Source organism: Corella eumyota, chromosome 5 (genome assembly GCF_963082875.1).
Source record: "Corella eumyota chromosome 5, kaCorEumy4.1, whole genome shotgun sequence".
Taxonomy (NCBI): domain Eukaryota; kingdom Metazoa; phylum Chordata; class Ascidiacea; order Phlebobranchia; family Corellidae; genus Corella; species Corella eumyota.
The window spans coordinates 9,640,948-9,662,851 of record NC_137494.1 but is presented as its reverse complement, the minus strand read 5'-3'; the positions used below and the strand labels follow the sequence as shown (position 1 = coordinate 9,662,851).

Genomic DNA, 21,904 nt, shown 5'->3' with positions numbered 1-21,904 from the left:
ACAAAATATCAAAAATAAATTGGAGCGACATGATAGGTAAGTTGTTAAAACCCCCGATTTGTGACGTCATATATATATAGCGTATCTTACAAAAATACAAAGTTTACACCTGTATTTGACCACTTTTTAATATTTTGTTCACTTTTTTGAAGGTATGTCGTTGTTGTGTACGTTGTTTTCCACAAAATATGTAAATTAAGTTGGAGCGACATGATAGGTAAGTTGTTAAAACCCCCGATTCGTGACGTCAGTAATAACACGTATTTCAGTTTAGTACAAAAGTTTACTCCTGCGTTTAACAATTTTTTAATGTTTTGTTTAATTTTATTTTAATTTTAAATGGTTAAGAACCTTGTTAACTTATTTTACATTAGGTTTGGTTTTACTTTGTTCCTTTTGAAGGGCTATTTTACCCCGTTCCTTTTTGTATTGTACGATTAAAAAATATTTGGAATCACTATATTTTATAATTATCCGCCCAAGCAAAATTCTCTGCTACTCCCTGCCAGCTCTCTGCCAGAAAGATGGTGGTCTTAAGGTTGTGGGTTTTGTTTTTTTGATGTAAAACGGTGTGCTGTTTGGGACGAGATTTGGACTACCTGTAAACGGAAATTTTAAAGGCGAATGTAGCATTGGTGCGGCTCGAATAATTCTTTCGGCTCGTACTCTGATGCTATATTTGCCACAGCACAGTGGCGAATGTTTTGTATAAGCCCTTGTAATTCATACTTCTATCAAATAAATTAGTTTTTAATTATAAAATACAATGAGCTCATGTCTTTCGTGCAAAAAAAGAGCGTTTTTGACAAAAATACGAAAAAAACAAAATTTTTGTAACGCAGTTTTGACACTATGACACCATGTGTCAAAAAAAACTGCAAGACCGTCTTCACATGTCTCCACGCTACTAAGTTGCTTAAACGTTTTTTGGCAAAGAATCAATTCTAAAAATAAAAGCTTTAACGATTGTGGTGTAAGTTCAACATAATTTAAAAACAAAAATAGTTATAAAATTGTATCTTAACAATTTTAAAACTTCAACCCTAAACAAATTTTGAATCTCTATTAGCGTCGTCCGCCAATAGTACTAAATGGCGGAATGTACAAAAGAAGATTAGGGCTAATAGACGACAGATAGAGCTCCCAAATTTAACCCATCAGGCTAAACCTAATTTGACATGACCTACGACTTGGTATAATGAAATTATAAATTTTAGGACAGAAGTAATCGTGGTTTGTTATATTAAATTGTGAAGAATTATAATACCCAAATACTGTACTGTAAAAAGGATTTTTTTTCTTTAGCTAAGAATATACACATTCAAACAACCAATGTTTTTGTGTCCAGTGATATTTTACAATATGTTTCTATAAATTTTGTGTTTTAAAACAATTTTTGTTGTAGATATTATTTAATTGTATTTAGTTACCATCTAACTGACAAAAAGAAGCAATTCAATTTTTTAAAATGTTTTGATAAAAAACAAATGGCGGCTTCGTGTTTTATGAGAGTTGAGTCTTTTTACTCAAATTATGGGTTATTTGCTTCCAGACATCCAGTTTTTATGATATTTTTGTCAGCAATTATGATATTCTCATGTTGTTATCCACTTCTGAACCTACCTTTGCCTGGAAGTGAACCCACAAAGTATATCACTCCACTTCAAGAATTTTGTGCAAGTGGTCATTCTGTTGGGGATAGGTTTCAGGAACATATGAATGTTCACCGAGTTATCCCAAGCTGGTTCGATCACAAACACCAAGCTGCTTATATTCAACAATTCCTTGTAAAAAGTTTTATTTATCCTCAAGTTGATAACCTTCCGAAAGTGGATGTTATTAAAAGTTCGCTATCAAGTGTTTATTCAGTATTGAATATCATTAAAAATTTTGCAACAGATGGAACATCTGTTATGTCTGACTGTTTGCTTATTGTTGACTCAGATGTAAAAATCAAAATTAAAATAAAAAGCTTGTTTCCACAACATGGTTGTTTGATTGTCTCCCCCGCCTCGTTCTGGAGTAGTCAGAACAACGAATCTTTTTTGGCCGACATGAATATTTTAAAAACAATTAACCGGTATGAAGCAAAACCAATTGCAACTTCACAATCCATCAAAGAGCTTTTATTCGGAGTTCGTTCATATCAAACTGGGATTAAGTCTGATGAAAAATATCCAGTCATAACATTTGCCGTAACTTTGGTTTTAAACAAATACAATCCTAATTTGATCCAGAAAATAAGGGAGCACCTGCATGAAATTTACCAAAAGCCAAACATTAAAAGTAATGAAGGTTGTTTGATTGTGGATGAAAAATCATCGGAATGTAAAAACTTATCGGATGTCATAACTCATATTCACTTTAAACAACCAATCAACTTTAATGATCTTATTCCCCTTCTTTCAACCTACTTTATTCTGGGTTGTTATGTTTATTTTTCTGTTCGCAAAATTAATTTCGTTAAAAGCAAACTTGGAATGGCTTTTTGTGCTGTGGTTAGCATAATGGCTTCTTTAATGATGTCAGTGGGCTTGTGTTCTTTAATTGGTCTTACCCCGACATTAAATGGTGGTGAGATATTTCCTTATCTGGTTTGTATCATCGGATTAGAAAACATCCTAGTTATTACAAGATCAGTGGTTGCCACGCCAACGCATTATGATGTTGAACGTAGAATATCTATGGGTTTAAGCAGGCAAGGTTGCTCAATTATCAAGAATTTATTATTAGAATTTGTGTTGATTGGGTTTGGATATTTTACTTACATTCCTGAGATCCAAGAATTCTGTTGTTTTGCTTTTGTTGGAATTCTCTCAGATTTTATGATACAAACAATGTTCTTTGTGACAGTTTTATCAATTGACATCAGGAGATTAGATCTTTGTGACGAAATTTATAGTCATCCTGATGATGATACCAATGTCGGACCTGGAAAAATCGGAGACTATTTAAACCTAAATGCAAAAGTGCAAAGGAATAAATTAAAGAAAGAAGTCTGTGTTGAAACTGGGGGAAAACGTGCAACTATTTTCCCGAAAATTCCAAAACGACTTCAAGTAGTGTTTTTCTTTGCAGACACAAGAATGGTTCAACGTGGTTTAATGGTCTCTATAGTTATTTGGTTTGTGTTCTTAATCTATAGTGACCCGATGAATGTTCTTAAACGAGATAGCTTCCATGACAACAGAAATAATAAGATGGTCTCATTTACTAAAGGCATGCTTGACACAGTTAATTTACATAGAAATCATGATTTTACAAATTCAAAGGAAGGACTTCTATGGAGCAATGAAGATTATCGTTCATTTCAATATCTTTCATTCAGGCATTGGCCGACCTTGTTTGCTTATTATAACATTACCTTGTCAGAGAAATTTGTAAGTGTTTTGCCCTCAATATTAGTTCCTGTGGTGGTGAAACCAGAAGTTGCAAAAAATATCGGACAAAACTTAAAAGATTTGAACGCGAATTTTCAAAGAAAGGAAGTTTTACATTTTCCATTGAGTGGCGAAAGATACCAAATGACAGGACTGGAGTATTACTTAACTTTATTGTTTGGTGCTGTGTCAGGAATGTTTATGGTGTTTTTATTGAATATAATGTACAGATGCATATGTTCAAGAGGTTATGGACACAAGAAAAAATCAAACACAAAAAGGGGCAGTCACACTGGCTCATTTACTGAATGTTTACCCATGCACCTCACAGGCCATCAACATTTTGTAGATTGTTTGCATGTTGAGGGAACGACCATTATTTCATCTGACCTTTCTGGGCAACTAAGAACTTGGGATTTACACTCGGGAGACTGCACTAGTGTTATTAAAAGAAATGATGATAAAATCGAATCAACTATTTGGTGTGTTGGGAGTTGTGGGCAGTTAGTTGTAATTGGTTGTGATTCGGGCAGAATTGAAGTATGGGATTCAGTCGGAACAACTTTAAAGTGTTTTCATGATATCGGAAAAGCTGGCGTTGTTGGCATTGCATGTGAAAAGAAAAGAATTGTTGCTGCAAGGATAAATGGAACCCTTGACTTTTTTGTGCTCGAGGGGTCAGTTGTAAGCCAAGTTCAATACAGAGGAGCGCCACGAACACAAAATGACTCTGTCTTCATTGATTTGCCTTCAATGTTATCCATGCAACAAATCTACTCTACCAAAAGTGCGCATCATCAACCTATATCAGCATTCAAAGTTGCCATGGGAAGAGTATTAACTGGAAGTCGGGATCAAACTTTAAAGTTATTTGCTGTTCAAGATGGAAGATATCAATACACGATGGTCGGACATTCTGGTGCAATTACTGACATTTACATGGATCAAACTTCACCACCAGGGGCTGCTAGTGGATCGGAGGATGGAAGCGTGCGGTTGTGGGACTTGATGACTGGCTCATGTTCTTATGAACTAAAAGGTCACACTCGTGCTATAACTGCTGTTCAGTGCTCACAACACCATGTACTTAGCACAGCTGAGGATAATGACCTGTGTGTTTGGGCAAGAGCTTCAGGCATTTTGTTGCAAGTTTGTAAACTTGATCCTGATTGTTTTAGTGAGATCTGTCTTTTGGGTCATAATTGGTGCGTAACTGGGGGTTCAGGTGCATTGTTGTTATGGGACATTAGAAGCGGCGAACTTTTGCGTAGAGTTGAATTATTTCCGTCCGAAAATGGGGCTCCTAATGTCACCCAAGTATCAATTATTGGGGACCTGTCGGCAGTATGTAAGTTGGGACATGATTTATGTATTGTTCGGTTTCCTTCTGTGCTAGAAAAGATTGATTAAATATTTCTAAATATTTTTATGACATATTTTTAAAAATATTTTAATAATTATTTTTTAATAATTGCTTATGCCCCTTACAATAATATCTTTATTAGTAAACCCCATTGAACTGATTAGTTACCAATAAACCTTAATTAACTTCCATATTTTCTTTTAAGACAACATTTAAGATTTCATAAATAAATACTTCAGGTAATTGAATTTAAAACTATTTTGATTAATTTTTTAAAAATGACTGAAACGTATTTTTTGTGACAATCTGAATTTTATAGTGTTTTGTATGTTTTCTACACAAAATATATATTATTGAGCTGTTTTATTTATTGCAACTTTGTTACTTTATGCAAATATATTTATGTGTTAGTAAATAATTTAAAAATACATAACCAGCATAATAAATGGAAAATTTTTACATTAGTTAAAAATTTTTTTTAAATATTGTTGATTTCAGTACTTGCGTAACAGTTCATTAAAGTTAAAATTTTAAAAATGATAAAATATTTATTTTCTTTCCTTTAAAATCAAATTATTTTTAACCTGAAATATGTTGTTTCTTAGGCTGTTTTTAATTTTAATTAAAAAGTTTTGTAATGGCAAAATTTGATGAAAGTGGAAATCCATCAGAGTTTCTCAAAATCGTTGAAAACTTGAAAGCTGAACAGCTTGAACTAAAAAATAAAATAACTCATAAAAAACTTATTTTAAAAGGTAAAATAAAAAACTAATTTGAATACGAAGTTTTATCACTTTGATGTAAAATAAGATATTAAATTTCAGATATTGAAAATGAGACAAAAAAGAAAAAAGAGGAAATTAAACAAATGAAAGAAACAAATAAAATAAGAGAGGATTCGATTAATTACAACAACATGATGTTTGAAAATTTAACTACACAGCTGAAAAGGTATTTGGTTTATTTTTTATATCTGCATATCTTACATAACATCATATCATAGGTTTTTTTTTCTACAATATAATTATTTAACTTCCCACCCTACCGGCTGTATTTTAATTGTTGTAAAATGGTTTAAGCTTGCCCTTATAAATACCCATGAAAAATAACTCTTACACCTGACACCACAATAGGTATTTTTGTTACTGAAGGCATTTAGATTAGATATACTTACATATACAGATAGGCCTATATATCGTCCATTAAGCTAAATTAAATATAGATTTCTACATTTTAATAACATTTTGCACATTTAAAATTTTTTTTGTCAAAATTTACCTATATTGACGAAGTATAATTACTAGTGCTTTCTAGTGCTCATGAAACTGGCAATCTACTTCGAGGTCAAGTTAAAATGGCAGAGGAAAAATATGAAGTAGAAAAAGAAAACAATCATCAGATCAAGTAAAATTTTTTCGTAAATATGCTAAAACTTATTTGATGATTTGCAGATTTTAATACAAAGTTAACTAAAACATAGAATTAGATGTGACGACATCTATGAGACGTTTAGACAAAAGTTAGACAACAGAAGAAAATATTATGAGGAAAATAGACCATTGGTTAAGATTGTTCAAATTAAAATACAAATTCTCGAAGAGACTGAAAACATTTTAAGTGAAAAATTAAAAATTAACAATAACTTGAAGGAAGAAAACAGCAAGTTGCTTGAGTTAAAAAGTAAAAGTTGTTTTTAGAAAAGTTTTACATAAAATAAATAAAAACGAATACCCAAGAATAAGAGTATATAAAAATAGTTTTAATTTGGTAGTTGCAAAAGGTGTTTACATTTGAAAATTATTTTAGTTTACAACAAATCTAAAATCTTTTATTCTGATAATGTTGATATTAGTTTATTTATGTGTGTGTTCAATATGCAAGTGTTTTATATTTTACCTTTTTTTGATATATTTAAATTTTTTTTTGCTTTTAGATAAACCTCAAAAGTCATTAACAGAATGGGGAGTGGATTTGTATCCTTTAGTGGTTGTTAAATTATTTGAATAAAAATTATTTATTTAGGAAGACTTTCTTTAAATTTCAATTTAATTTTTAAAAAAAATGCACAACTAATTTTTTTTAATAAAATTTTGTGTTTTAAACGTTTTCTTAACATTATCACTGCCCTATAGAGCAACAATGATGATTACATTAAATAAAGAAAATGTTGTTGACCAACTTAAACTCAATAAAATGTTAATTAAAGAAAACAAGGAACTAAAAGAAAAAGAAATTAAGGTAAGGTTACAATCATTTTTTTTAAAGATTTGTTTAAAATCTGTTTACATATTTTAAATCATTTTTTATTTAGAGAAAAAAAGAGGCAGAAGAAAAAAGAATAAAATCAGAAAAAGAACTCTTTAAAATGGTAATTATTTTATTTAAATTTTATTTTTTTAATTTAAATTGTTTTAACCAATTTTTTTTTTATTTGTAGCCTCAAACTTTGACACGAAAGGAAACCATTTTTGATAAACCTCAAAAAAGTTTGACAAAAACTCCAAACTATTTCTTTAAAACAAGATCTGTGAGTTATGACCATTTTTTTCAAGAACGATATAGTAAAAATACTTATTTTTAAATAGGATTTGTTCTGTTGGTTTTAAAAAGATTGCTATATATTTGGATGTTGAATTTATAGGCCTCCAAAACAAAACAAAAATACTGTTCATGGTGCATTGTAAATTCTCATGTGTAAATATTAACTGCAAGTTGCCACCATATTACGACAATTGAAATACAGACTGTAGGATGGGCAGTTCGACTGGTTTTACATAAAAAAAACAACAACATCTATATTAAAATATTTAATAATTTAGGTTCCAAGTTTTAAATCCTTTTTCAAGGACAAGTTGACTCACTCCTCAAATATCCTCCAATCAGGAGGAAGCAGTGGATTAATATGTGGGATGGCAAACAGCATGCCAAATATTGCCAACATTTTAAATCAACCGAAGGTGGAAAATATATTTTTTTATTTATTACTTTAAAATTAAATGTGCAGTTAAAAAATTGTTTTGATTTAAAGGTTGGTTGGCTAAAAAAAGGTAAATTTGGGTCTAGGTTTTAAAAAAAATCATATTTTAGGGTTAAGGGTAGAATAGTTACTGTTTCTTAATTGTTGTGTTTTTCTGGTAATGATACAATTATGTTACTTCAAAAATATTAAAAATTTTAGAGTCACTTTTCACGAGAAAACTTTGTTCAAAAAAATCCCTTGAACGAAATTAGTTTGCAAAGAAGTGTCTCACTAACTTCCCTGTCACCGAAAAATATCCAGGTTTTTATTTAAATAGTAAATTTCGAGGATGTAAAAGATTTGTCCGAAAATTATTTTAATAAACATTTTTGTTTAGAATGAAAATAAATGCAGCAAAATCGCCATTAGTCCTATCAAAAAAAGCACAAAACAATCCCTTTCTGATTGGCTGAATGGAACAAATGTTAAAAGCAAAAATGTAGTTTGTGTTTTAAGTCTGGCAGCAAAAGAACACTTTCTACACCACACATGAGGTTGTGGGTTTAATCCCCACTTCTCTCATGCTGTAGCGCTCTTGAGTAAGGCGCTATACTCCTGCTGAGCTAGCACTTAATCAGCAGCATAATAATTGGGCAATTATAATCTATAATATCCCATTCTTCCACAGGCCACCCGAGACTGGGTTGAAGTAACTGATGTTACGCTATGTTTTGGTCGCGCATTTGACCTTCCCACATCGAGGATAAAAATATATACAAAAAAATGTCACTTGGGAAAAAAAGCTAATTATTTTTTTTAGTCTGAATTAAACCATTTTGAAACTGAAGCTTCAAAGAAATCAGAAGAAAAAGAACAATTTATTCAAAATGACAAAGAAAGTAATGAACCAGGTAAAAAATTATTTTTAATAAAATTAAAAATTACAGAGCTTTATTGTAATTCCTGTTGTAACTTAAAAAGTTTTTCCTGTTTTTTCACTCTAACTTTTTAACAGAAAAACTTTGGAAAAGTCGAAACATAGAAACTCCTTTATTAAGAAGTGTGCAAAGCAGGAACATTTTACAGAAGAATTTTTATCAAGACGAAAAGTAAGATTTATTACTAAAAAAGTTTTTGAAGTGTAAATTATTTCAACTGAAAGACTGCAGTCTTTAAACCTAGTATTAAGATTAACCATTTTAGAGTTCGTAATCCAAGTTCTGAAGATGTTATTTTTTTTTGTTTTTTCCACTTACAGGGAAGAAAATATGGAAGTAGAACCAAACTTGTTGACATTATTTGATGGAAAGGTTTACGAACAATCACTTAAGGATGACAATTCAAATGAAATTAATTTAATTCCAACAGATGACAAGTCTTCAACTTGTTCAAGTCCAAACTGTAAGAATTAACATATTAAGCCATTAAGTGATTAAGGGTTGATTTGTTTGAGATTATATCAAAGAATTAGAATCCATTTAACCTTAGATTTTGATTTATTTTTTTGGTATTTTAGCGGACATTAATTTTACTTCGCCAAACCATCAAAAAATAATGGAAGAATTTAGAAAAAGCCCGGAATCAAATTTTCAATTTTCTCCAAACATTATGAGAATGGAAGGAGCAAATGAAGCATACATGGTCAATAATCCATATTTTGCATTGTAGTGTGATAAAAAATTGTACTTTGTAAAGGTGGTTAAGTAGGTAGTTACCAAAGAAAGATTGAAGTAAAATAATAGTGTGAAATTGTTGTTTAGATTTCACCAGATGCAAACAACAAAAAATTCCAGTTTGATTCTCAGCGAAATCCTGAACCTCAGCAAGAACAATCTTCATTCAATGATTACCAAGGTTTTGGAAATTTTGGATTTGATCAAAAACAAACAGAATTTGACTTCGCGAATGCTTCTGGAGATTTTTCATCATTCAAATTTGATACTCCATCTGGTTCATCCAACATGTTTAGTTTTCAACAATCAGAAAACAAGAAGGAAAATTTGTTTTCGGGTTTTGGGGCAAACGAAACTTCTTCTCCCTTTAGTTTTAATCCATCAACAAAGGATGAAAGTCCTAAAGAAAATTCCTCATTTGCATCAATATTTGGGTTTGGAATATAAACTGTTTTATAGTTTAAAAAAATTTATGTTCAATTTATAAGTTCTTTTTGTTTTTAAATTTGGTCTTGTTAAGAGTTTTATTTATACTTTACATATTCTTTTTTACGCTTTTGTTTAATAAAACAAAATTTTTAAACAAGTTTTTTTATTGCAAGAAATAATGGTAAAAGGGTCAAATATAAAAAGGTTACGATTTATTATGGCCTAGAATCAACACAAAATTTTGGACATAAATATTTTTTAACTTTTCATGGATATTGACTTGGGAGATTTTCCCTTCTACCAGTAATCCTCACCGTTGCCAACCCTGTTGCACTACTACTGGGTTTAGCAGCTCCACCGTAGTAACTGGTCACTGGTGTAAATATCTGTTGTTCCCCGCCAGGTATAGGGGGAAAATAAGGTGGGTTTTGGGTGAGAAAGGCTTGCGTTGATGGATAAACCATGTTGGGGTCGTTAAAAGTTTGGTTTCCCATAAAAGTTTGGTATTGGTTGATTCCGCTGTAGTATGATGACTCAGTGGTTGTTGGTGGCTTTGTTGGGGTTTGAGGTTTGCTTGAAACCTTCAATTTAAAATAATTTGTTACAAAAACATTAACTAACAATTTAAAGTGTTTGCTTAAAATAAAAACTGACCAATAATGGCTTTCCCTGCTCAATTGAGCCTCGATCAAGGGTGTCAACCGTTTCCATAGCAACAACTTCTGTATTTGAACTTGACCTTCTGTCATGGTTGGTTGGTTTTGACTTTAAAGTTGGTTTCTTAGCAGAGGTTGGCTTTAAAAATAATTTAATTATTTTAGTTTTCTTTTTTTATTTAGTGGACACAAGGTGGGAATATCTTTTTACCTGAATTTTTTTGCCTTTTTGAGAAGCCTTATCTCCTCGAGATGCTTTGGTCTAAAAGTTAAATCATGTTAAAGATAAATAACCATTTTTTTGGCTGAGTTAAATAAAATAATACCTGAGGTTCTGTTGATTTTTCTCCATCACCTGGAGTTTTTGGTCTTTCACGTTTTGTTTTATTGGATGCCTTACCACCTTTAGTGTGGGAATACTGATCTAAAACCTAAAAATATTGGGTAAAAAGTTATTTTTTTGTTTTCATTGTTGTAGTTTTATAAATAATGGCGTGTAAGGACTTTAAATCAAACCTGGTGGCATATATCTTCAAGTAGTTCCATGCTTATATCACTAATAAACTGTTCCCACCACTTTCCTCTATTTATTGCCCAATCTTGAGGCTCAAACTTACACAAACGCCCTGAAATAAAAAAAAAATTAAATTTTATTTATAACTACTTATTTAATTTTTTTAAAGTAGTACTTTTATTTACCAGCAAGATACATGACAGCAACTGCAACAATCTGAGGCTCCCATTGTAAGCAAAGTGAAGTACACAGACTATCATTAATAAATGTCCATGCCATTTGAACCAATTTTTCGATTTTTGCTCTATCCCCTGTTGAGTTTTAATTATTATGTAAAGTTTTGCTTTATCACCAGTCAAATTTTAATTATTATTATTTGAATTGCTTTGTAGTTAAACTTACTAACCTTTTAAGGCTTTGGCATACTTTAGCATGAATTTATATGGATGTTCCACAGTTAAATCAAATTTAATTGTTTGCAACAAAACTTTCTCAAAAGTTAAAACTTCTTCACGAGGGTCTTCACCAAACTGTGCAAATTGAGCATCATTTAAAAGTCCCCTTGCAACTTTCACGAGATCTCTAAATGGATTAACATATTTTCTTTAGATTTTGTAAAGAGTTTTGGTGTATGAAAATACAGCTTAAATGGATCATGAAGCAAACCGGTTTAATTTTTATTTAAACTGGCATCAATCATGAAAAATGATATTCTTATGCAAACCAGCAGTGGTCAAAACACTTGGGTTAAGTACACGACGTTAAGGGTTCAATTCCCACTGCTCTTATGTTGTAGCGTGCTTAAGTAAAGCACTTTAAATGGAATAAACTCTATTTGGGCCAATACTTGATTACAAACTTGAGAAAACAGCAATTATAATCCATATTATCCCAAACTAGTATAGATTATACTCGAGACTGGGTCAGGATAATTTATGTTGCTTTATGTTTAGGTCGTGAAGTCGACCTTCTCACATCAAGAAAAAAATAATATAAAAAAAGTTGGAAAAATGTCAGTGTGCCAGTACAAACATAAAATGAACCCTACAGCTTCATGATTCTTTTTACCCAAAACGACAACAAATAAACATTATAAAATATATTCGAAATACTAACTTGCATTTTTTTGGTGTTTCCTCCACTTTTCCAGCCAAAAACAAACAACAGGTTGCAGTAATATGACGGGGAAATTTTTTGAAGGAATGAAACATGTAAAATCGATGAAAAAAAACTTGCCCAGTGGCGATGGTGTCATGGTGTAACCCAAGCTGTTATACAATTTATATTTAAATATTTGACTCTCTTTAGCAGTTTGGTCATTGAGATTGAAAAAAAGGGAATTTTTTATAAAACAAAAGTATAATTATATAAATTAACAAATTTAATTAAAAGCAACTTTTAAACTTACCCGCGTTCCCATGTCAAAAATAAACCTAGGTCCTTCCCTTCTGTACCTTGCTTCTGTTTCAGCATTTATTCCGTCCAAAAACGAAGGAGTTTTCTTTAAATCCGCTTTTTCGTAATACCAACAAGGCATTTGTTGAATCTCAGACGTTTTTTCAACCATTGCATTAGCAGCTCTTTAAACCAAAAAATACAAACCTGGTATTCCACTACCTGACTTCTTTTTGACTTCTATGTTTGTCTTTTTCTATAAAAGACAATTTTTATTTTTAAATCGGGCATACAAAATATTGTTTAAAGGGGTCTGGGACATGCTTTTCGTGTTTTTAGTTAAGGTAATATATTTTGATTTAAAAATGTTAATTAATTTTTATTTTATTTTAATAAAAGGTTATAAATTTTTTATTATCTTAATAGTAGAGTTCTGTAATTTAAAAAATTGACATGCAAACATCCCGCGAATCCGAGGTCGTATGTAAACGTTAACAAAAAATCGCTGAATGAAAAGTTGAAAAGGAAAGGCTAAAAGGGCGAAATTTTTATTTCCTTACCTTAATTTTTCATTGTAAATTCTGTCCTTTTTCGCATTTATTTTGGTTCCACCTGTTTAAACTGGCGGACGACCCCAATAGAGCTTCCAATTACCCTGACAGTTTATAAATTGGGTTTGGTGACCATGCAATAACATACTTAAAATCATTATGTAAACATTATTACTTTTGACATGTTTTAAATCAATAAATTGATTTTGTTATTTTTTCCTGTCGCATTGTTGTAATATTAATTGTATATCGTATTTATTATTTACTTTTATCAATGTGCGAAAAACCAAAATAAAAAAAATAAAAAAATCTATATGATTTTATCAATGATCACTGAAGCGTGACCAGGAAAATAAACAAAACGAGAGAAGTCTTGTTTACAAGCAGACAAGGCCGCATGAGTGCTATTACAAAACCGATAATTGGCGGGATTAAATAATTGAATTTATTGGCAATATAGGATTAAAATTAGGTTTTGGTTTTATTAGCTGGGTTTTACAACTGTTTTTATGTTACTTATGCTATTCTTTAGAGGTTTCTAACCGCCAGAACATGCATTGGATTTGCCGCTCTGTTGTTAGTTTATTTTAGTATATTAAATACACCTTTAGACCTCTCTTTTTTTTACATATCTTATCGTTGATCTCGCTTTTTAACAATTATTAATAATATTTTTACCTAACAGACTGAGTAAAATTTTATTTACTTTATTTTACTTTTGTAGGACAATAAGACAATGGAGAAACCTGTTTCTGTTCGTAACAGCGACAGGTACAAACTATATTGAAATATTTAAAATTTGTTGATTTCCTCAAATGCCTAAAGTATTGTGCTACTTATTTTGAACCTACTGTTTGGCAGTGTAAAAAGCAATTGGCAAATATAACTGCCGACAACGTGGTGTAGTGGTAATAATATTTTCCACACCACATGAGGTTGTGGGTTTAATCCCCACTGCTCTCATGCTGCAGCCCGCTAGAGTAAGGCGCTATAAATAATATGAACTCCCAATTATAATCTTTATAATCTCTCAAACTGCTAAAGGCAACTCGAGACTGGGTCGTTTATGTCGCACATTCGACCTTTTAACATATGTTATAAGCAATTTTAAGTAAAATGCCACCAATATAAATATATATATATATAGATATGTATGTCAGTGTACCCAATTTGCTAAACAATACTTGGCATTGTAAATGAAAGGTTTTTACATATAAAATTGGCTTCTTTTTTAAAATATTAACATATTCTTATACAGAGCTTATGCAATATTATTTTCTTACTGCTTGGGAGCAATAACTTTTTTATTAACCATCTGTGAAATGCGTTTTAAACCAACTTTTTATGTTTTAATTTTTAAGCGGGTTAAGTGAAGAAAATGCAAATGCCACAGAAGGGAATAGAACACCAAGCGCAGCATGTACAAGTCAGCTAAATTTAAAGTAAGTTTTCATTTTTTAGATATATATAGTTTTCTAACATATGCAAAGTTTTAGGTTTTTTAAATTGGGAATTAAGATTTCCACATTGAAATTGCATTCACTTAAATTTTCATCGTTACAGTTTTATAAAGCATTCCACCCATCTATTACGATATAAGGTATTTTTAATGTCTTGTTGGTGCAGAATTTTTATTGTAAATTCAATAAACTTCCAAATGAATGCTTTATGTTATGGAGGGTCTTTGGTTTAAACTATTTTGTGTTGGTTAACCTTTAACAGTTTATTGTAAATAAATATTTTTTTATGCTTTGCATTTCTAATACTAAAAAATATTACTTAACTTTTAAAAATATAACTGTATTATATTTTTAGAAATTCTAGTAGTAAAAGTCAAGAAGGTCATAAGTTTTACACTTTTAAGTTTTACACACATTTACACACACATTATAAAATGCCTAAATAATAAAGCTTAGTGACTGGTATATATGTATGTATATCCAATTTAATTTTTATAAGTTCTGTTAGCGATCCTGGTTTTGATGACAATCAACTTAATTCTGGTGAATCGTTGCTAGATGAAGACCAAGAAACCAGAAATGGTTCCACAAACAGTGTAGAAAAACTAGTTGCAGAAACAACACCAACTGCTCAAACACGAACTGCACAAACACCAACCGCAATATTGCTGCCTCAACCTGATCTACATATTGATAATCCAACTAATTTGGTTCCGAAGGAAGATGTTAATGTTTCTTCCAGTGATACTGATTTGAACCAGCAGGTTAATGACTTAAATATCTAATTTAGTGATAAGAAAAAGAAAAAAAAAAAAGACAAAAAGTTTTTTAACACTTGACTAACTCTTATGTGCAGGACTTAAGAAATGGAATAACGTTAAGCGAGTTAAGGGAAGGAAGTGCAAATTTAACTGGAGGGAATAGAACACAAAGTGGTCCATGTACAAGTCAGCTAAATTCAATGTAAGCTTTGTTTTTTTTAGATATTCAATATATGTGTTTTTATGGTTTAAAAATTATATATAATTTATACTTTATTGTTTTTTAACATGGGGATAATTTTAAGTTTTATGAAATGTAAATTAAGATTTTTAGATTGGTATTGCAGTCACTAAAACTTTAATTGTTGCGGATTTATAAAATATTCCCCTTGTCAATGATGATGTATGGTATTATTTAGTTCTTGTTGGTGCAGAAGAATTATTATAAATTCAACAAAAATCCTAATAATTGCTTTTTGTAATGGAGGGTCTTTTGTTTAAACAATTTTGTGTTGGTTAACAGTAAATTTTATTGTAAATAAATATTGTTGTTTTGCATCTCTAATATTAAAAATTATTACTTAACGTATAAAATTATATTTATCTTATATTCTTAGGCCTTCTAGCAGTAACATTGATAGGGGTCAAAAGTTGAACAAAACTGCAATCGAAAGGGAAAGAGACATGCCTCTTGGAAATAAGTTAGTTTTTAATTCTTCAGTTTTACTAGAAAATGACTTAACATTGTCTTGTTAACTTGTTTAAATAATTAATTTTAATAAAAACTGTAAAGGCTTGTATTAAATTTTGTCTAAAATTATTTAAATAACAGATTATAAAACTAATGGTAAGTTTTTTGTTCTGTTGTAATTTTGTTGTTTGTATTAAACTTGTCAGTATAATTATTGTTTAAAAAGTATAAAATTGGTATTATTACTGTAAAAAATTAACAGCAATAATACCAATGGGTATATGTATATAAATATTCAAATGTTAAATGTTGTTTATTTTTTGTTAATGTTACCATAAAAAATATTTTAATGTTGTGTACATATGTTCATAAAATTATTCAAATGTTAAATGTTGTTTATTTTAAACTGCATAACAAAATGATTAACCTTTTTTTTAATTGTGAAAAGTCTTTACAACTGACATTGAATAGTTGAAATATAGTTTGCATCTTTGGAATTTATGACCCTATTTTTATTAATACTATTTTAATAAATTTGTTATTATTTTGAAGTTCTTTCCAAATCGAAGATAAAACTTCACCTTCTTTGTTAAGTTCAACAAGTTCAGCTTCATCAGTAGAGATACAAAATGCGATTTCTACTCAAAATCGAAGGTTTTTAATTTAGATTTTTAAACAATTTACACATTATAAAATGCCTGAATAATAAAGCTTAGTGATTGGTATATATGTATGTATTTCCAATTTAATTTCTAGGCTTTCTGTTAGCGATCCTGGTTTTGATGACAACCAACTTAATTCCGGTGAGTCAACATCATCGTTGGTAAATGTAGACCAGGAAACTGAAAATGGTGCCACAAACAGCATAAAAGAACTGGTTACAGAAACAACACCAATTACTCGAACACCAACTCCAACATCGCCGCCTCAAACTGATCTACAAATTGATAATCCAACTGATGTTGTACTGATGGAAGATGTCAATGTTTCTTCCATTGATACATCATCCTCTCTTTCTGGTTCGATGGTTCAACAAACACCAGACAGTGCTACAAGTTATAGTTTAGATCAAGGTCTAATAGGCCAACATACTGGAAACTTCCAACAAAATATGGAAGAACCTTTTGCACCTCCTCAAAACACTAACCAAGATTTCGGGACAATAGAAGAACCTAGTATACTGCGAAGAGAACTGCAAAGATCAACTCAGCCAATATATGATGAACATGATGCAACTACGTGCTGGTTCCCCGAATGGACCATTTGCTGGAACGTGCTGGTTCCCCGAATGGACCATTTGCTGAAGCATTACCACTAACTTACACTGCAACAAGTGATATGCCTGGTAAATTTTGATATAAAACCAATATTACTAGTTTTTTTTTGTATATATCTTTATCCTTGATGTGGGAAAGTCAAATGCGCAACTTAAACATAGGGTAACATTAGTTACTACGACCCAGTTTCGAGTTGCCTATAATTGCCCAATAATTAAGCTGCTAATTAAGTGCTTGCTCAGTAGGAGTTCATACCGTTTATAGTGCCTTACTTAAGGGCACTACAGCATGAGAGCAGTGGGAATTGAACCCACGACCTCAAGTATGGTGTAGCAAGTGTTCTTCCCACTACACCATGCTGCCGGTTAATAATAGGTAATAATTTTATGCTTAACTAAAAGCTTAAGCTTTAAACAAAACTGGATTGCAAGGATCAAATATAGTTTAGGGTTTGATCCAGTTATCTATATAATCAGTATTTTCATAGGTTTTCCATTTATAAGTTTCAAGTATACATCATTAATATTGTGTTTATGAAGTAATTTAAAATTTAAACTTGAGCATCTACAATGGTTTTGTTTTTATGAAAGGTGGTGCAGACGATTGGGACAATTATCTCTATTTGTTAATGGTTTTGTTCAACTTGCTACCAGATTATGACGGCACATTACCATTTTAGTAATAAGGTTTGGTAGTTTTTTATTAACATTTATTTTTGTAATTTTGGTAATAAATTATATTTTAAAACCTTCTTCATAGCATTTTCACATAATTTAAAATTATTTTTATAAACTTTTATAAAAACTTTTTTATTTTGTAACAATAAATGTTTTTTGCAGAGATGACGATCCTGTAACTTTTGGGTGCACAAGATTTGTTTAAAAGTTTGAGAGTTTGAATTTTTACCATTTTGTAATATGTTTCATGAAAATTCGCAGAACTATATTTTACTACCTTGGTTTTATTTTTTTTTAAAAGTTTTAAGTTTTTATTTTTTAACGAAAAAAGTAAAATATTTTTTTTTAAACTTGTCGGTAGCCCGCTTTGAGTTCAGGATTTTTGTTGTTTTAATTTAGTTGCAACTATAGGCCACTTAACCCTATTAGAATGATATTTTCTTTTTTAACGTTTATCTCTTTTTATAATATTTCTTTAATAACATTTTTATATATTTAAATAATACTTACGCAAATTCTGGTTCTAATTTTTATTTATATGCTTAATCAAATTTCATGTTTTATAGAATCAAATTTATTTTAGTTTTGTAAACGTGGAAAAATTTTTAATCATTGGTACAAAAAACAATCATTTTTTAGCGTTCTTTTATATAAAAACATTAGGTTCCTGTTATTCATTGTCTTTTGCTTTTTTTCATTTGTAAATTGTAAATTTCTAGTAGTTTCGTTTAAATGTTTTTGTTGCCCACTGTGATAATATTTTTAATTTTATTCTTGTCTATGTTAATTTAGGTGTAATGCTGCCACTGTGATAATATTTTCAAGTTTATTTTTGTTTGTGTTAATTTAGGTGTGATGCTGCCACTGTGAAAAAATATATTTCTTACTGTGAAAACATATATTTCTTATTTTTGAAAGACCCTTTACTATATATACAAATTTGCAGATAAATTGAAAAAAACATGTATCTATTAAAAGTTTAGTTTCAAATTGGTTATGGTAATAAATGTAATTTATTTTAATTTATCAAGTTTTTTCTTTCTTTTTTCATGTTCTTAAAATATTTTAAACATTTATATTCACTTATTTCATATATGTGAACCCCCACTAGTTGGTGGGTTGTTTAATATATTTGTGCATTTTATGTAATATATGTTTTGAAAGGCCATTCTGGGACGTTCTTTTTTTAGGTAGGTTTTTTCAGTTAGTCCCTTTATCACATGCAATTTATCGTGACCAGTTCGTGCTTTCTTACTAGAGTCATACTGGGTTATATTAAATGTAATTATTTTTATGTAAATTATTTTACACAGTAACTACCATCATAGGATTGCTTTATTATTATAAATAAAATGTGTCATAATTTTTTTTTCTTTCTGTACAACTTTGTTCTGTTATTTCATTTACTTTTTTATTTTATTTCATTTTTATTTTTTTTATGTGTATTATTGTATTTTATCGTAATTAATATTGATTTAATTTATATTGGGTTTGGTGACCATGCCATAACATACTTAAAATCTTTATGTAAACATTAATACTTTTGGCATGTTTTAAATCATAAAATTGATTTTGTCATTTCTTCCTGTCGCATTGTTGTAAAATTAATTGTGTATTATATTTATTATTTACTTTTATCAATGTGCGAAAAACCAAAATAAAAAAAAATGTATGATTTAGTTAAGTTAACAGATATTTTATAGATATGTATGCCCTAATGTTCGACCAACTTCTACTATTTTTAAATTTTTTAAGCTTAACTTATCAACTAAGTAAAAGTGATAACCAACTTGAACTAAAAAAATATTTTATTTTTATGATTAATAACCATAGAATACTAAACTTCAAAGTTAAGTTTTAAGCATACTTTTAATGCAACTTTAAAAAGCCTAAGATTTAAAACTTTTGTCCTTATGGCAGATTTTAAACAACAACAATTTCATTTATGATATCATCCTTTTTTTTAAAAGTTTGACACAAAAAGTTAACATGATTGGTGACTATTCAAACTAAAAAGGGATAAAATCCATCAAAAAATCAAGGTTTTAGCTAAAATATTTATTTTACCACAATTTGTGTATATTTTTTAATAATTTAAAGGATAAAAACAAAATCAGGCGCTTAACACAAAATTAAGTGGTAGAACTGAAGGTACTATAACAAATTACGAAACAATGTTTACTAACAACATTTACAAATGTCTTTATACCTACAAACATATACACAACTTAAATTCTTAACGTTTTATTCCCACAAAAGAAATGAAAATTGTTTTCTTATCCACATATAATCTTGAATCATAAAAAAGTTTAAAATTGCTTAATCGTTAAATCTGGAATGTGTTAACATGTGTTGCCGCAACCTATCCCTCCGTAAAAATGCTTTTGCACAAACATGGCAGTTATGGGGTCTAATGCCGGTATGTATCGTATTGTGTAAATCAAGGCTGGACTTTCGATTGAAGCACTTTCCACATGTGTTACATTTAAACGGCTTTTCACCTGTATGTATTCGCATGTGTATTCTTAATGAAGAGCTGTCTTGTAAAGTTTTGCCACAAACTTGACATTTATTTTTTCCTGATTTGTTTCGCGGCGGCTTCTTCTGATTAGAAGATTTAGGGTGATAGTCTTCAAGATCATATTCTACCGGAGTAAAACTATGAAACTTTGTGTTTCTGGCCTTTCTGTGTGGAGCTTTTCTCTGATGTTGTTGTAGAGCAGATATACCTGATAGATCTTGATTTGAAACACTTTGGTTTCCAGTTATTACAGGTGCACCCACCGTACTAACCTCACTTATAATATTATTCTCATCCAAGGGCAGCGTGAAAGATTCCCCATTATTTTCCATACTGTCATTGTAGTAATGTTCTGTGGTAATTATTTCTTCTGTGTTGTTTTCTTCAATTAAATTGTCCACAGAAATATCTTGCTCCTCATATTCAAAATTGTCATCTGAATAATGGGAACTGTTTGCGGTAATATTACTTAGAGGAAATTTTTCCCTACCCAGATCATCTGCTTCTAATTTAATAGGTTTGTTGTTTACTAACTGTAATTCTTTTTTATTAGTTTTGGCTAACTTTTTACCACTCTTGTTATACTTGTTCTTTTTATTTGTGCAGTTTTGTTTGGAATTATTAACAAGTTCAGTACGAAGAGATTGAACTTCACTCACTATATTTTTAAAATCAATTCGCATTCCCTTAATTTCTTCTAAAATTAGTATCCCAATCATTTCTGGTGTTAAATCCATTGTGGTCGTTTCGTTGTTAAAACAGTTGAAAATAAGAACTAACAAGCAAAATCTAAATGTGAAACTTCCTGGGTTAACAATTTATTTTTTGAATATATCACGACCTAAACATAAAGTAACATCAGTTTTAGTTACCCCGACCCAGTCTTGAGTTGCCTTTTAACAGTTTGGGATATAATATTTAATATTGAATATAATTGTCCAGTAATTACGCTGCTGATTAGGTGATGGCTAAGCAGGAGGTCATACCATTTATAGCGCCTTACTCAAGGACGCTACAGCATGAAAAGGATTGAACCCACGACTTTATGGTGGTGAGGCAAGTGTTTTCTTACCACTACTGACTGCACCGCACTGCCGGCACTATATAAATGCCTGCTTAATTATACTAATAATAAATTTTAATGGTGCTTGTTATTACCTATATAAACCTGTATATACATAGTTTTTTATATATTTTTTAATCAACACACTATTAAGAATATTTTAAAATATGGTGTGTTTTTAAATGTTTAGAACTGTATAATAACGCTGTTAATTACTTAAAATTTTTTTTTTTATAATCATAAAATAAACAAATTTAGGGCCTGGGTTGGTCCCTTTAATAGGTAATGACGCTAAAATAAAAAAGACTAAAACAAATTTTAATTTAACTTTAAATAACTTAAATTTACACTTCGAAAAGCTAAAAAACAGCAAATCTATTGCGTTTACTCAAGCGTGAAAAGCGATTTTTTTGATTCCTATTTTTTATGCGTTGGTTGAATAAAATTGTTAAATTGTAATTACACAATTTAATATAAATATATGCCACAATTTAAAAAAAAATTGTTACTTAATTTTTTTTAGTGTTGCCTGAA

At 30.0% G+C, this 21,904-nt stretch overlaps 5 protein-coding genes across 7 annotated transcripts; 3 read left to right on the top strand and 2 right to left on the bottom strand.

The window, feature by feature from the left end:
• Positions 1–1,416: 1,416 nt before the first annotated feature.
• Positions 1,417–5,074, top strand: LOC145752058 (sterol regulatory element-binding protein cleavage-activating protein-like). The gene has a single exon (XM_082568252.1). It carries the CDS (start codon positions 1,488–1,490, stop codon positions 4,788–4,790), a length of 3,303 nt encoding a protein of 1,100 aa, XP_082424378.1. The 5' UTR covers positions 1,417–1,487; the 3' UTR covers positions 4,791–5,074.
• A 309-nt stretch (positions 5,075–5,383) lies between these two features.
• LOC145751869 (uncharacterized) lies at positions 5,384–9,955 on the top strand. 2 transcript variants are annotated; one of them, XM_082567996.1, is made up of 15 exons: positions 5,384–5,498; positions 5,554–5,694; positions 6,048–6,147; positions 6,677–6,716; positions 6,876–6,981; positions 7,055–7,111; positions 7,181–7,270; positions 7,563–7,700; positions 7,922–8,023; positions 8,100–8,201; positions 8,523–8,613; positions 8,718–8,811; positions 8,961–9,103; positions 9,219–9,343; positions 9,463–9,955. In XM_082567996.1, exons 5-15 carry the CDS (start codon positions 6,883–6,885, stop codon positions 9,820–9,822), a joined length of 1,401 nt encoding a protein of 466 aa, XP_082424122.1. In that variant the 5' UTR covers positions 5,384–5,498; positions 5,554–5,694; positions 6,048–6,147; positions 6,677–6,716; positions 6,876–6,882; the 3' UTR covers positions 9,823–9,955. The 2 variants fall into 2 exon arrangements, with proteins under 2 accessions (XP_082424122.1, XP_082424123.1); XM_082567997.1 differs by lacking the exons at positions 5,384–5,498; positions 5,554–5,694; positions 6,048–6,147 and having other exon boundaries at positions 6,696–6,716; positions 6,950–6,981.
• A 13-nt stretch (positions 9,956–9,968) lies between these two features.
• On the bottom strand, positions 9,969–12,614 carry LOC145751870 (cyclin-K-like). The gene is made up of 9 exons (XM_082567998.1): positions 12,383–12,614; positions 12,091–12,242; positions 11,381–11,556; positions 11,160–11,285; positions 10,977–11,086; positions 10,787–10,891; positions 10,672–10,722; positions 10,459–10,599; positions 9,969–10,385 (listed from the first exon to the last, which is right to left on the bottom strand). The coding sequence occupies exons 1-9, from the start codon at positions 12,539–12,541 to the stop codon at positions 10,071–10,073; spliced, it is 1,335 nt and encodes a 444-aa protein (XP_082424124.1). The 5' UTR covers positions 12,542–12,614; the 3' UTR covers positions 9,969–10,070.
• Positions 12,615–13,329: 715 nt separating this feature from the next.
• On the top strand, positions 13,330–19,276 carry LOC145752783 (uncharacterized). 2 transcript variants are annotated; one of them, XM_082569119.1, is made up of 10 exons: positions 13,330–13,496; positions 13,645–13,691; positions 14,282–14,362; positions 14,889–15,144; positions 15,237–15,343; positions 15,759–15,842; positions 16,385–16,486; positions 16,589–17,177; positions 17,700–17,795; positions 17,949–19,276. In XM_082569119.1, the coding sequence occupies exons 1-8, from the start codon at positions 13,473–13,475 to the stop codon at positions 17,148–17,150; spliced, it is 1,263 nt and encodes a 420-aa protein (XP_082425245.1). In that variant the 5' UTR covers positions 13,330–13,472; the 3' UTR covers positions 17,151–17,177; positions 17,700–17,795; positions 17,949–19,276. The 2 variants fall into 2 exon arrangements, with proteins under 2 accessions (XP_082425245.1, XP_082425244.1); XM_082569118.1 differs by having other exon boundaries at positions 14,880–15,144.
• A 415-nt stretch (positions 19,277–19,691) lies between these two features.
• Positions 19,692–21,271, bottom strand: LOC145752966 (uncharacterized). Its single transcript, XM_082569345.1, has one exon. The coding sequence runs from the start codon at positions 21,042–21,044 to the stop codon at positions 20,106–20,108; it is 939 nt and encodes a 312-aa protein (XP_082425471.1). The 5' UTR covers positions 21,045–21,271; the 3' UTR covers positions 19,692–20,105.
• Between the last annotated feature and the right edge of the window lie 633 nt (positions 21,272–21,904).

What these genes read in the sequence shown, in the direction of transcription:
- LOC145752966 (XM_082569345.1), bottom strand. Translation starts at nt 21,044, where the DNA reads ATGGATTTAACACCAGAAATGATTGGGATACTAATTTTAGAAGAAATT.
- LOC145752058 (XM_082568252.1), top strand. Translation starts at nt 1,488, where the DNA reads ATGGCGGCTTCGTGTTTTATGAGAGTTGAGTCTTTTTACTCAAATTAT.
- LOC145751870 (XM_082567998.1), bottom strand. Translation starts at nt 12,541, where the DNA reads ATGGTTGAAAAAACGTCTGAGATTCAACAAATGCCTTGTTGGTATTAC. An exon ending in TGCTGTCATGTATCTTGCTG is followed by an intron (nt 11,087 to 11,159) that starts GTAAATAAAAGT and finishes TTTTTATTTCAG; the next exon opens with GGCGTTTGTGTAAGTTTGAG. An exon ending in TTGAAGATATATGCCACCAG is followed by an intron (nt 10,892 to 10,976) that starts GTTTGATTTAAA and finishes CAATATTTTTAG; the next exon opens with GTTTTAGATCAGTATTCCCA.
- LOC145752783 (XM_082569118.1), top strand. Translation starts at nt 13,473, where the DNA reads ATGCATTGGATTTGCCGCTCTGTT. An exon ending in ACAAGTCAGCTAAATTTAAA is followed by an intron (nt 14,363 to 14,879) that starts GTAAGTTTTCAT and finishes AATTTTTATAAG; the next exon opens with TTCTGTTAGCGATCCTGGTT. An exon ending in GACATGCCTCTTGGAAATAA is followed by an intron (nt 15,843 to 16,384) that starts GTTAGTTTTTAA and finishes ATTATTTTGAAG; the next exon opens with TTCTTTCCAAATCGAAGATA.
- LOC145751869 (XM_082567996.1), top strand. Translation starts at nt 6,883, where the DNA reads ATGATGATTACATTAAATAAAGAAAATGTTGTTGACCAACTTAAACTC. An exon ending in ATTTCTTTAAAACAAGATCT is followed by an intron (nt 7,271 to 7,562) that starts GTGAGTTATGAC and finishes TTAATAATTTAG; the next exon opens with GTTCCAAGTTTTAAATCCTT. An exon ending in AACTTGTTCAAGTCCAAACT is followed by an intron (nt 9,104 to 9,218) that starts GTAAGAATTAAC and finishes TTGGTATTTTAG; the next exon opens with CGGACATTAATTTTACTTCG.